The sequence below is a fragment of the Salvelinus fontinalis genome, chromosome 18 (assembly GCF_029448725.1).
Source record: "Salvelinus fontinalis isolate EN_2023a chromosome 18, ASM2944872v1, whole genome shotgun sequence".
In the NCBI taxonomy this organism is placed as follows: domain Eukaryota; kingdom Metazoa; phylum Chordata; class Actinopteri; order Salmoniformes; family Salmonidae; genus Salvelinus; species Salvelinus fontinalis.
Window position 1 is genome coordinate 38,762,607 of NC_074682.1, and position 13,221 is coordinate 38,775,827.

The following is a 13,221-nucleotide window of genomic DNA, read 5'->3' on the forward strand; positions in this document are numbered from 1 at the left end:
AGTTGAGAGGGGTGTATCTTGGCTATAGAATATCTTTGTATTCTTCTGTAGGGACTCTCAAAATTCATTATAAATAGTGAATTGTTGAAAGTCAAAGGCTAAAGCTTAAAGCTCATTGAAGATGAAGTTTAAGTATAACTCTGACTGGTGTGTAGTTTGTAACTCTCCTCATTTGGTAATACAGGAAAATGCCATCACACCCATTCCTACACAGCAATATAAGTCAGTCACATGATATATAATAATAGCATCCTGCTTGGTTGCTCATTTAGTATTTCTCCAACTCACTCCATTACCAGAGGAAATAAACAATATGTGCACTCATCACCAGGATGGACTATTAGCGTAATGCTTCAGAGTAATTAAGATGTGCCAAACGCTGAGCCTGATTAGTCTATGATTGCTAGTCCTTTCTGATGGAGGAATATCCACCAGTGTCTTATCATAATATCCTCCTCAGCTTGTCATGATCCAAGACATATTGGATTGGAGTGGTTTGTGTGAATGTGTGCATTTGCGCGTGTGCGCATGTGTGTAGTTATAACGGCCCTGGAATGAAGATGAATGAATAATCTTAATCTCTTTCATGGAGAGAAGCTAGCATGACCTCTGCCATCTCCCTGTCTGTATCGTTTTGGGACCGGAGAAATTAATTCCTGCCTATTGTGACTGCAATTAGCACTGTCATCTCAATTAGGCCCCAGCTCTGTGGTCATTGTGCAGAAATGGACAGGCTGAAAATAGGCACACAAATGAGACCTTTTCAGCATTGATTAATGTAAGAAAGAGACAAAGAAAGCAGTCTACAGGACACCAGTCAGTCACCTCTATCATGTGATCTCATTATGTAAACCCATGAATCCAAAGCATGTGCATCGTCCTATTGCGACAGGTGTGTGATGTAGGAGATCATTCCAGGTTATATATAGGCTACTGCTTTCACATTGGATTTACATATTTAGCCTGTAAAAAAGTGGGCAATGTTTATATGATCCTCTTACAACAGGCCCATTTTTACCACATTCTTGCCAGCATACACCTTTATACCTCCTGTTTGCAAGCCGGAGACGAGTGGTAGTAGTGGTGTGCAGATGTGGGTGGGCTCTATTTTAATAAATCCATTTAGAATATACACCACCATCAAATCAGTTAGTTATTTGTTTAGGCAGATCCTAAGAAACATAAGCCTAATAAAATGTATTTTCAAAAGAATAGCATATATTTTTGTTTAATTAGGTCTATGTTAAGGGTCTGTGCTGCCATGGAGTTTAGAGTATAGTGCGTGCCAATGCCGCCTCAGCATTATGGCTGCCTTTCATACTAAGCCATAGGCAGAACTTAACCTAAATGATTACTAGGTCGTTAGGCGGACATAAAAATGTCAGCTTTGATATCGGCGATACCTTTCAGATATAAGGAAAAGGCGGGAAAAAGTTAGCGGTATGGTAAAGTTGGCGGAAAACGTCTTGGTATGAAAGGAATAGTCACCTACATTGATGAACCAGCAAAAACTTCCACTTCCGGCGCCGACAGAGTTGGCCGCCTCGCTTCGCGTTCCTAGGAAACTATGCAGTATTTTGTTTTTTTACGTGTTATTTCTTACATTGGTACCCCAGGTATTCTTAGGTTTTATTACATACAGTCGGGAGGAACTACTGAATATAAGAGCAACGTCAACTCACCATCATTACGACCAGGAATATGAATTTCCCGATGCGGATCCTGTGTTTTGCCTTCCACCCAGGACAATGGATCTAATCCCAGCCGGCGACCCTAAACAACGACGCCGTAAAAGGGGCAAACGAAGCGGTCTTCTGGTCAGGCTCCTGAGACGGGCACATCGCGCACCACTCCCTAGCATACTACTCGCCAATGTCCAGTCTCTTGACAATAAGGTTGATGAAATCCGAGCAAGGGTTGCCTTCCAGAAAGACATCAGAGACTGTAACGTTCTTTGCTTCACGGAAACATGGCTCACTCAAGAGACGCTATCGGAGTCGGTGTAGCCAGCAACAAGCATCTTTCTGGTAAGAAGAGGGGCGGGGGGGTATGCCTTATGATTAACCAGACGTGGTGTGATCATAACAACATTCAGGAACTCAAGTCCTTCTGCTCACCTGACTTAGAATTCCTCACAATCAAATGTCGACCGCATTATCTACCAAGGGAATTCTCTTCGATTATAATCACAGCCATATATATTCCCCCCCAAGCAGACACATCGATGGCCCTGAACAAACTTTATTTGACTCTATGTAAACTGGAAACCACATATCCTGAGGCTGCTAGGGGGCAGAATTTTTATGTTTGGAAAAATAACGTTCCCATTGTAAGCTGCCTATTTCTCAGGTCCAGATGCTAGAATATGCATATAATTGACAGAGTAAGATAGAAAACACTCTAAAGTTTCCAAAACTGTCAAAATATTGTCTGTGAGTATAACAGAACTAATTTTGCAGGCGAAAACCTGAGGAAATCCAACCAGGAAGTGACTTCTATTTTGAAAGATCACTGTTCCATTGCCTGCCTTTTGTCAATTTAAAGGGATATCAACCAGATTCCCTTTCCTGTGGCTTCCTCAGGGTGTGAACAGTCTTTAGACATAGTTTCAAGCTTTATTTTGAAAAATGAGTGACATTTATCAAAACACGAATTTGGCGCTCTGAAATTCAGCGGTTGTTTACGAAAATGATCCCGCTAAAGGGATCCGTGCGTCAAGAAGTTAACAAGGCTAATCTGAAAACAAGACTCCCTAAATTCTATCAGCATATCGATTGCGCAACCAGGGCTGGTAAAACCCTGGATCATTGTTATTCTAACCAGGATGTCGCATATAAGGCCCTCCCCCGCCCTCCTTTCGGAAAAGCTGACCACGACTCCATTTTGTTGCTTCCAGCCTACAAACAGAAACTAAAACAAGAAGCTCCCGCATTCAGGTTTGTTCAACGCTGGTCCGACAGATTCCATGCAGATTCCATGCTTCAAGACTGCTTCGATCACGTGGATTGGGATCTGTTCCGCATTGCGTCCAACAACAACATTGACGAATACGCTGATTCGGTGAGCGAGTTCATTAGAAAGTGCATCGGCGATGTCGTACCCACAACAACTATTAAAACATTCCCAAACCAGAAACCGTGGATTGATGGCAGCATTCGCGCGAAATTGAATGCGCGAACCACTGCTTTTAACCAGGGCAAGGTGACCGGAAACATGACCAAATACAAACAGTGTAGCTATTCCCTCCGCAAGGCAATCAAACAAGCTAAGCATCAGTATAGAGACAAAGTAGAGTTGCAATTCAACGGCTCAGACACAAGAGGTATGTGGCAGGGTCTACAGTCAATCACGGATTACAAAAAGAAAACCAGCCCCGTCGCGGACCAGGATGTCTTGCTCCCAGACAGACTAAATAACTTCTTTGCTCGCTTTGAGGACTATACAGTTCCACTGACACGGACCGCTACCAAAACCTGTGGACTCTCCTTCATTGCAGCCGACGTGAGTAAAACATTTAAACGTGTTAACCCTCGCAAGGCTGCAGGCCCAGAAGGCATCCCCAGCTGCGTCCTCAGAGCATGCGCAGACCAGCTGGCTGGTGTGTTTACGGACATATTCAATCATCCTTATCTGCTGTTCCCACATGCTTCAAGAGGGCCACCATTGTTCCTGTTCCCAAGAAAGCTAAGGTAACTGAGCTAAACGACTACCGCCCCGTAGCACTCACTTCCGTCATCATGAAGTGCTTTGAGAGACTAGTCAAGGACCATATCACCTCCACCCTACCTGACACCCTAGACCCACTCCAATTTGCTTACCGCCCCAATAGGTCCACAGACAACGCAATCGCAACCACACTGCACACTGCCTTAACCGATCTGGACAAGAGGAATACCTATGTGAGAATGCTGTTCATAGACTACAGATCAGCATTTAACACCATAGTACCCTCCAAACTCGTCATCAAGCTCGAGACCCTGGCTCTCGACCCCGCCCTGTGCAACTGGGTACTGGACTTTCTGACGGGCCGCCCCCAGGTGGTGAGGGTAGGTAACAACATCTCCACCCCGCTGATCCTCAACACTGGGGCCCCACAAGGGTGCGTTCTGAGCCCTCTCCTGTACTCCCTGTTCACCCACGACTGCGTGGCCATGCACGCCTCCAACTCAATCATCAAGTTTGCGGACGACACTACAGTGGTAGGCTTGATTACCAACAACGACGAGACGGCCTACAGGGAGGAGGTGAGGGCCCTTGGAGTGTGGTGTCAGGAAAATAACCTCACACTCAACGTCAACAAAACAAAGGAGATGATTGTGGACTTCAGGAAACAGCAGAGGGGGCACTCCCCTATCCACATCGACGGGACAGTAGTGGAGAGGGTAGTAAGTTTTAAGTTCCTCGGCGTACACATCACGGACAAACTGAATTGGTCCACCCACACAGACAGCGTTGTGAAGAAGGCGCTCAACCTCAGGAGGCTGAAGAAATTCACTCACAAACTTCTACAGATGCACAATCGAGAGCATCCTGTCGGGCTGTATCACCGCCTGGTACGGCAACTGCTCTGCCCACAACCGTAAGGCTCTCCAGAGGGTAGTGAGGTCTGCACAACGCATCACTGGGGGCAAACTACCTGCCCTCCAGGACACCTACACCACCCGATGTCACAGGAAGGCCATAAAGATCATCAAGGACAACAACCACCCGAGCCACTGCCTGTTCACCCCGCTATCATCCAGAAGGCGAGGTCAGTACAGGTGCATCAAAGCAGGGACCGAGAGACTGAAAAACAGCTTCTATCTCAAGGCCATCAGACTGTTAAACAGCTACCACTAACATCGAGTGGCTGCTGCCAACATACTGACTCAACTCCAGCTCACTTTAATAATGGAAATTGATAAAAAATGTATCACTAGCCACTTTAAACAATGCCACTTAATATAATGTATATGTATTTACTGTGTGTAAGGTAGTAGTTGTGTAATTGTTAGGTTAGATTACTCGTTGGTTATTACGGCATCGTCGGAACTAGAAGCACAAGCATTTCGCTACACTCGCATTAACATCTGCTAACCATGTGTATGTGACAAATAAAATTTGATTTGATTTGAAAAGGTTCTCTCTTGTATGGAATAATTTTCCAACAGCCTTGGAGAGGTTAATTCATTAAGGAACAATGGAGGATTAATCTCCTGTCAGTGTCCCAGGAGGGTAACAGGACACCCTGGTCCAGCCTCTCATCTCCCCTGCTGGGTTCACACCCCAAACAAACCCCATCTACACATCACACTGAGTCATGGACCATCTTATCACAGGGGACCACAGTGCAATAAACACACATGGTCTCTGAGCCCCTCACACAAGTCCCACATCCTTCAGATCTGTCCATCTCTCACCAAGCTCATTATCAGGTCCAGTGTATCTGAGTCTGTCTGTAATATGCAGAGAGACCATTTCTATATGAGAGGTGTTCTGACTCTGGGGTTCTTTACGACATTAATAAGCTGACAAACATCCCATTTACCAGCCAGCAAGTCCATACACAGCAAACACATAATTTCTAAAAAGGTCATATTGGGCTGTGATATTCATTATGCCCGAGTTTTTCTATGAAAGGGGTAATCCTAAACCTTCTCAATGAGAGGGAGAAGATGAGGATCAATGGGTCCATGGAGGTATTATATATGTGTTGTATTTGACCATTCTCACACTGTAGTACTGGTGAATGGCAGGTAGAGTGGTTATGTTCTACCAGTTGCTGAACTAAGAAATAATTGGTCTATTTAGTATACCCCCCAGGAAGACACTTCCGACAAAACTTGACTACGTTCACCCGCAAACACCTGGAAATAAGTAATGACAAAGCTCTCAAATTGAAGCAGACCATGCTTTGGAAAGTGTTTTAGATAACATTTGCCTATATTAGTTGCTAAATTGGGCCAACTGTGATTATTAGCTATAGAATCAAGGTCTTGTTCTTAAAATGGTTTCAGATCGAAGAGAGGAAAAGAGAGGAGAAGAAACAAGAGGAGAGGAGTGTTTAAAAGAGTAACTATCATGATTCTGGCTGCCATTTTGACAGTTTTCTAGCTCTTTTTCCCCCTAGCGGTTCAACTCTACCATTGAAATCGTGATGTAGAGGCACTTTGAGAAGGTGCCTCTATGTCCTCTCAAGGGAGGGGTTCGGCATGTAATACACTCCCTTCGAAATGTGCTGGTTAGTACCACCTCCAAGCTTACTATAAAAGCAGGTGACAGCACGCCTTATTTGGCAATGGTCTTGGAAAGTGGAGTTTGTCATATGTGACAGACCGGCTCAAATTGGTCTTATGTAGCAAAATGCGAAATTAATTGTGTTTTGAAAGTTGATAAACTTGTAAACTCACTTTTGAGAAAATGGCCTTTGAATAGTTTGATACCTAGTGAAGAGTTCTTCTTTGTCTACACCCATTCAGCATCGTTCACATCCTCTTAAACGTCAGACCCACCCATCTCGTTTCGCTCTTGGAGCGTTCAGAGCGCACACTTGACGCTCTGGCCGATGATTTGTTTACCTCTGGATAACATGAAAACAGCCTAACCAGCTCTGTTGGCAACAATTTCATTACGCTTTTTTTGCCAACATTTACTGACACCAGCCATATTCAATGAGTGTTGTGTGTTTGTAAATTCATCAGTTATTCTTCGCTCTGGCACACTCAGACTGAATTTACGAACGCACCCGAAATGGTTACTTGTATAGTGGAGTCTTTTGTTAAGACTAAAAAATGTACCTAGCTAGGTAAACAACATGTAAGATCACATACGTCACACAACGTTAGCTAGCGAGCCAGCCGGCTAATGTTAGCTAGTTAAACAACAATGAAGATAGTGCCAAATCATGTCGTTACTAACCTGCATGAATCTGCTGAGAGCTAACCAACCAGGTTCAATGTTAGCTAGCTAACATTAGGCTCTAACTAGCCAAGCAAACGGCTCTGGGATACGAATAATAACATCATACATGTAACGTTAGCTAGGGAGCCAGCCAGCTAAAGTTAGCTAGCTAACAGTACACTTTAGCTTAAGACATGTAGCTAGCTAGCTAGGTAAGCAATGAACCTAGCTCGGTAAACAACGTGTAAGATCATACAAGTCACGTAACGTTAACTAGTTAAACAACAATTAACATTGTGCCAACTCAAGACGTTACTACGCCTCGCATGAATCTGCTGGTAGTGGTAGCTAACCAACCGGGTCCATTGTTAGCTAGCTAATATTAGGCTCTAACTAGTCAAGCAAACGGCTCTGAGATACGAATAATAACATCATACACGTAACACTAGATAGCGAGCCAGTCAGCTAACGTCAGCTAGCTAGCTAACAGTACGCTTTAGCTTGAAATGAAACCACTTTGTCAAAATTAGAAATATGTTACATCTGAAAACGTAGCTAGCTAGACTATCTTACCCGTATACATCATCATGCACCATGGTTGCCCTTAGTTTGAAGATGTAATCCGTAGACAGGTGTTTTCGCCATCTCTTTAGCTATCATACAATAATTCCACTGATTTCAAAACTTGATCCTCCAGAAAGTGGAGATCAACATGTATGCAGCTCCACGACACAATACATATTTTTTTTTATGTCACGTTGGACAGGATTACCAACACAGACTGACCAGCTCAAATAGACAGAAGCCCTCTGTATGGAAGACCAATCAGACCAATCTGAACTCCTCTCTCGACATGTCACCCAATCATGGCTAGTGGGAAAGTTGCTGACCAACTAGGCTCGTAATTTAACAACTGTATTCTTATTTACAGATGGCATACAAGTTTGTTATTAAGGCACATGAAAGTTCACATGTTCCAGAAGGAATTTCTGTGAAAAAACATATTTTTAAAAGTTTTTTTGTTGTAGAATTTTACCCCCTTTTTCTCCCCAATTTCGTGGCATCCAATTGTTAGTAGTTACTATCTTGTCTCATCGCTACAACTCCCGTACGGGCTCGGGAGAGACGAAGGTCGAGAGCCATGCGTCCTCCGAAACACAAACCAACCAAGCCGCACTGCTTCTTAACACAACGCGCATCCAACCCGGAAGCCAGCCGTCAGAGGAAACACTGTGCACCTAGCCCGGCCCGCCCAAAAAACACTTTTTGATTTAAAAAAAAGTTTACATTCAAATGGCTCTCCTGTGAAGTAGTGACCCACGACATACGCCTAGTTTCTTGAAATGAGTCACATATATTTTTCATGATGCTTCCTTGACTCGACTACTGACATTACACAAAATTCTAAAGGCAATAAGGCACAATAAGGCACATTATGACCAAACTCAACGTTTTTGCTTACCGTTTCATACACATCTATGTGCTTTTACGAAAGAAAAAAAAACATGTAGGCTATGAGGATCATACCTTTAGATTCATAGCTACTTCTATCATAACAAGAAATAGATGACAATGGTAGTCATGTCAATTTGCTGTATTTTTTCCCAACCACTATGACTGATTGGTGGCGCAGTCTGCTAAGATAGTTCAATGGTTGTGGATTCTAACACCACATGCAGTAGATATATTTATTTTTCAAATCCTTTATTTACAATATTCATCCCATGCCCACACACTTTTAATTCTGAAAAGTGATAGCATACCTGTGAGTGGGTTTTGCCTGGTAGTAGTTGTAGGTTATATAGCACCCATATAGTACCCAAGACCAATCTGTGAGTTCATTTTAACCATTGGAAAAAGAGCTACTGCGTAAATACTGCAATGCGGGTTCCCAACACAATACCGCAATAAATGTGAATTCACATTTCAAAGATTTTTCTTGTGCAGCATAGGAGATTCAAATTTACAGCGCAAGTGGCAATAGAGTCAGAGTCTTATTTGGTCCTGATGCACATAGATATATTATCAGAGCATGCCAGTCGACTTCTGGTAACTATACTATAGTGAGAAAGTGTTGGGATCAGGAATAACTACATTTATCCACCCCCAAAATGAATAGTTATGAGCAATTCCCCCCACCCACAACTTTAACAGTTGAAGGGGTTGGGCAAAGGCTAAATAAGAGGTTGAGAGTTACACTATAAAGAATGAGAGCAGAAGATAATTAGAGACAGACAAGACTGATGCAAGCTGGGAGTTTGGAGAGGAGGGGTTATAACAACACAATCATATGTAGGCCTAATTGTATAACAATTACATAGACAATGTAGCAATTGTTGTGTAATTATACAGCAATTATAAATAAATTACATTCAGTAGGGCTAAATTATACTGTAGCCATTTCTGTAATACTTCTGGAGGGTAATGATGATGTCATATAGACCCAGACCTCAGTTCAGCTCAACAAGCTCTCTGAGAACAGACTATTGTTCATCAAGGACAGATTAAGCTTATTTGGTGCTCTTCACTGCATGATCCCATAGTTTTGAAGTTGGAGCTAGGAATGGGAGGAAAACGTAATTTTCCATAACTACCCTCGACATGGTAAATATTATCTCCTGAGTTTGTGCTCCAAAATTAAACACCCAGATGGGCTAACAATTTCTCACAATCTAGCTTCTGTGAATAAGCATGCACAGTCTGCAATGTTCACGGTGTTCAAATAAATACCTTACTCGCGCAATGAAACGAATGGAGGACATGCAAAAGCACATCCTCCTCACACGGGCACACTTGGTGAAACATTTCCCCTGAGGTACAGTAGTAAGACCTGCAGAGAATACTAATCATCTCATTGGGGTGGCAGGTAGCCTAGTGGTTAGAGCGTTGGGCCAGTAACAAAAAGGTTGCTAGATCAAATCCCAGAGCTGACAAGGTAAATATCTGTCGTTCAGCCCCTGAACAAGGCAGTTAAACCCACTGTTCCTAGGCTGTCAATGTAAATAAGAATTTGTTCTTAATTGACTTGCCTAGTTAAATAAAAAAATAACAATTGACAAAGAGATTAAAAAAAACAACACCTATTGTGTCTACTTGTATCCTTATTTATGTCCCTTGTGATTTATGAAATAAGCAGTTATTTACATAGCAGTGATCGTCAGATCATCATCATTGGTAAAGAGCACATGATTTGTATTGTCATTTCTCTAGAGGGACGTTGAGCACACAGTACTGCAGTGATGTGTGTACAGTACAGTACAAGTACAGCCACCCCTCAAGCCCACCCATCCAAGGCAGTGTGTTTGAGTCATAGGCTGGCTGGCCACACACAGGAAGGTCTGTGTGGAGTTTGATTTCCAGGGCTGGTCTATCAGACACGGCTCAGCACCACTGATTGAGCCGTCTCTCATTATGAGAACAAACAACAAGCCAGTCTGGATCTCTCTCTAAAGAGGAGGATGCATTTCTGCTTTACTGGTGAATCCAGAGTGATTATTATCCCAAATATAGGAGCATAATGTGCAGCATCTGTAAACCACCCCCCAAAACACACACACACCTTCTGTATTACAGAACTGTGCTGACCCCCTGTGTAAACTGTTTGATATAGAAAGTGCATGCTTCAACAAGATCTGCTGGGGGACTGACAGATTGATTATTGAAGCAATTTAGACAATACAAATAAATTCAAAGTTGTGAACAACACTAACTGTCTATGTCATCATCAACAGACTGGCACTGCACTCCTCAGTGACCGATGGCAGAGACTAAACATGGTAATCAGTTCTGAACCCACCCAGACATCATTACATGAATGGACAGAACAAAGGAAAGACAATAACCCCCATAATACAGGGCATCTGATAAACGAAAGGTGTGTACTTTATGAGGAAGAGCGGTTAGAGACACAGCCTCTGTGAGCCCTTGTTTCCTCATACCCTCTGTGTCTCCTCCTCTCAGACGAGCCATCTCAGTCTACACCTACACCTCCAGCCCACACAGTCTTATCCACACACACGCACACACACACACACCCCACTGCTTCTCTTAAAAGTATTTGTGAAAAGACAAAGTCAATATCACCGCTGTGCTAACCTAAAGGCCCTGTCAAGTTTAAAAGAGTAATGGCGGGTCTAAAAAAACATCTCAATTGAAGAAACATACTCACAGTGACAGAACAATTCCAGGGGCTGTTGGGTGGGATCAACACGGTGGGACACAAAATATCTGCAGCCACATCCTGGCTGTCTGTTGGTTCTTTATATCTCACACACAGCCGTACCTTTGGATAGACTAGAGCTGTAGAGATAAATCTCTACAAACTCAATCTAGCTGAAGTAATTCAAACAAACCTCTTAGTGGAACAAGCTGTTCAATGCTTTTGTCTCGCTTTCCTTTACTGGTCATCCACTGTCTTATTTTCTTGCAATGAATGAAACTAGCTAAAACGCATCTGTGGTTGGGTAGGTTGAATGAGAACTTAAAAGATATTTGGTGTTAGTTAAACTAGCCCATTACATCCCATACGGGGGAGATCACACCTGGTTGGTCAATGTCAGTGGTTGTATGGAAGGAAGAGGGGCTTAGAGTACCTGAAATATCCGTCGCTCTGTCCTGATCCAAGGACTCCTCTGTCACCGGTGTCTTGGCCGCTGTCTGTGTGACGAGCTCGGGCACAACGAAGCCAGTGTGGTGGAAGCCGCTCTGGGAGGACAGCGGAGCAATGTAATGCGTTAGGTCCCCTGTATTGATCTCAATGAATGGCCAGGCATGGAGTTGCCTCTCCTGTGGGTGAGAGAGAGCGAGACAGAGAGACAGAGAAAGAGAGTTCAAACTGCATGTTTCATTCCCATTGGCAAGAGGCAGTCTATTTTGTTAGATCTGCCCTCCACTCCTGAGCTTTTCTAAGGCTCAGCCGTTCTGTATCCAAAAAGCACTTCTCAACAATGTAGGGTGAGTTATTCTAAAGAAAGACTATGTACTTCTCTAAAGACGGCTGCTGTTGACCAGAAAGACTTGTCAGCTTGACCATGTACCACATCACTAAGCCCTGCGTTTCTCCCATAACAATAAACAGAGCTGTGAACCATTAAACTGATTTTAAGCTAATTTCTCTCCTCTCCCACTCTAGAGTGCAACACAAAACAGTCTTGAAAGAGACTCTTTCCAGGAGTAGAAGATTGCCCCCTGCTTTAAACCTTTACTTCACTCTCTGCTCATTAATGTTTAAAGCTAGGCAGTTTGCTTATCCAGCACACCCTGATTAGAACAAGGCTGTGTGAGAGATGAGCGCACATGCACGCACACACACTACATTTAATGAGCCAATCTCTTTTGTCTGGAACAAAGACATCAGGAAGACACCCTTTTTTTTTTTAATTACAGGACTAATAAAAAACAAAAACAAGTTACACAGCATCAATATGCTGTATAACCTCATACACTGTAGTGAGGTAGTCAACATGAGGATTGATATATACCGATATTCCACAAGTGCTATGATCCATACTGTATAGCAGCACATATTGACCTTTGATGGAGGATAAGTCTCAGCAAATGGAATCATCCTTGGAGCAGGGGCAAATTGCTGCCTTAGAGTGACAACCTCTAGACAAATTTAGAAGAACTTTACCGATTCCAAAGAAAGCAGCACATTAGGTTTCTCAAGGCAACCTATTTTGTTGTCCTTGAATTCCTAAAACCCAATGATCACCATGTTTCTGCAGGCTTAAAATCAGAGCCGTTAGCTTCTCACATTTCCACTACTGCTACATCAGGGCTCAACTATACTGTTATGTGAAAGAGTCCATTCCAATGAGAAGCTAAGTGTGTTATGCAGATGGGCAGAAGGCATCAGACAAGAAGAGAAGATCAGAGAGGAGTGACATGATGAAACGCTCCCAGTGTGCTGACATTACACTATTATACTGTATACAGTATGTGTGGTGCGTGAATAGGAATTCATGACATGTGCGATATGTTCCTCCACATGCGAGGCACTAACATTCCATTTATATAGAGCCATATGTCTACATAGTCACTTTCCTAGGGTGAAGGGAGGCAGATGTGTGATGAAAGAGGAGTTTATACATTTAATTCCAAAACGCTATATATCAATTTTCATACATATTAATAAATTTGCTTTTTTTGTTTAAAGAACTTCTGAAATAGATTGGTGTGTTTTTTAAGTATCTAATTATGCCACGGGGTTGTTTAACGACAGACATGTATTTGTTAGAAACCTACCACTAGATGGTTTAATTTCAGAGAGAAACAATCACATTTCAATTTATATCCACCTCACTCTTAAAGTAGCACTGCAAGGTTTTACACAGTTAAATA

The 13,221-nt window shown here is 42.8% G+C and overlaps 1 protein-coding gene across 1 annotated transcript in view; it reads right to left on the reverse strand.

Annotated features, from left to right (window-relative positions):
- The window catches only part of LOC129815472 (testis-expressed protein 264-like), a 133,589-nt gene that overhangs the window by 6,137 nt on the left and 114,231 nt on the right, over positions 1 to 13,221 (reverse strand). Inside the window, exon 3 of the mRNA XM_055869344.1 lies at positions 11,472 to 11,664. Coding sequence (XP_055725319.1) covers positions 11,472 to 11,664 — 193 coding nt within the window. The remainder of the gene's footprint in view (positions 1 to 11,471; positions 11,665 to 13,221) is intronic.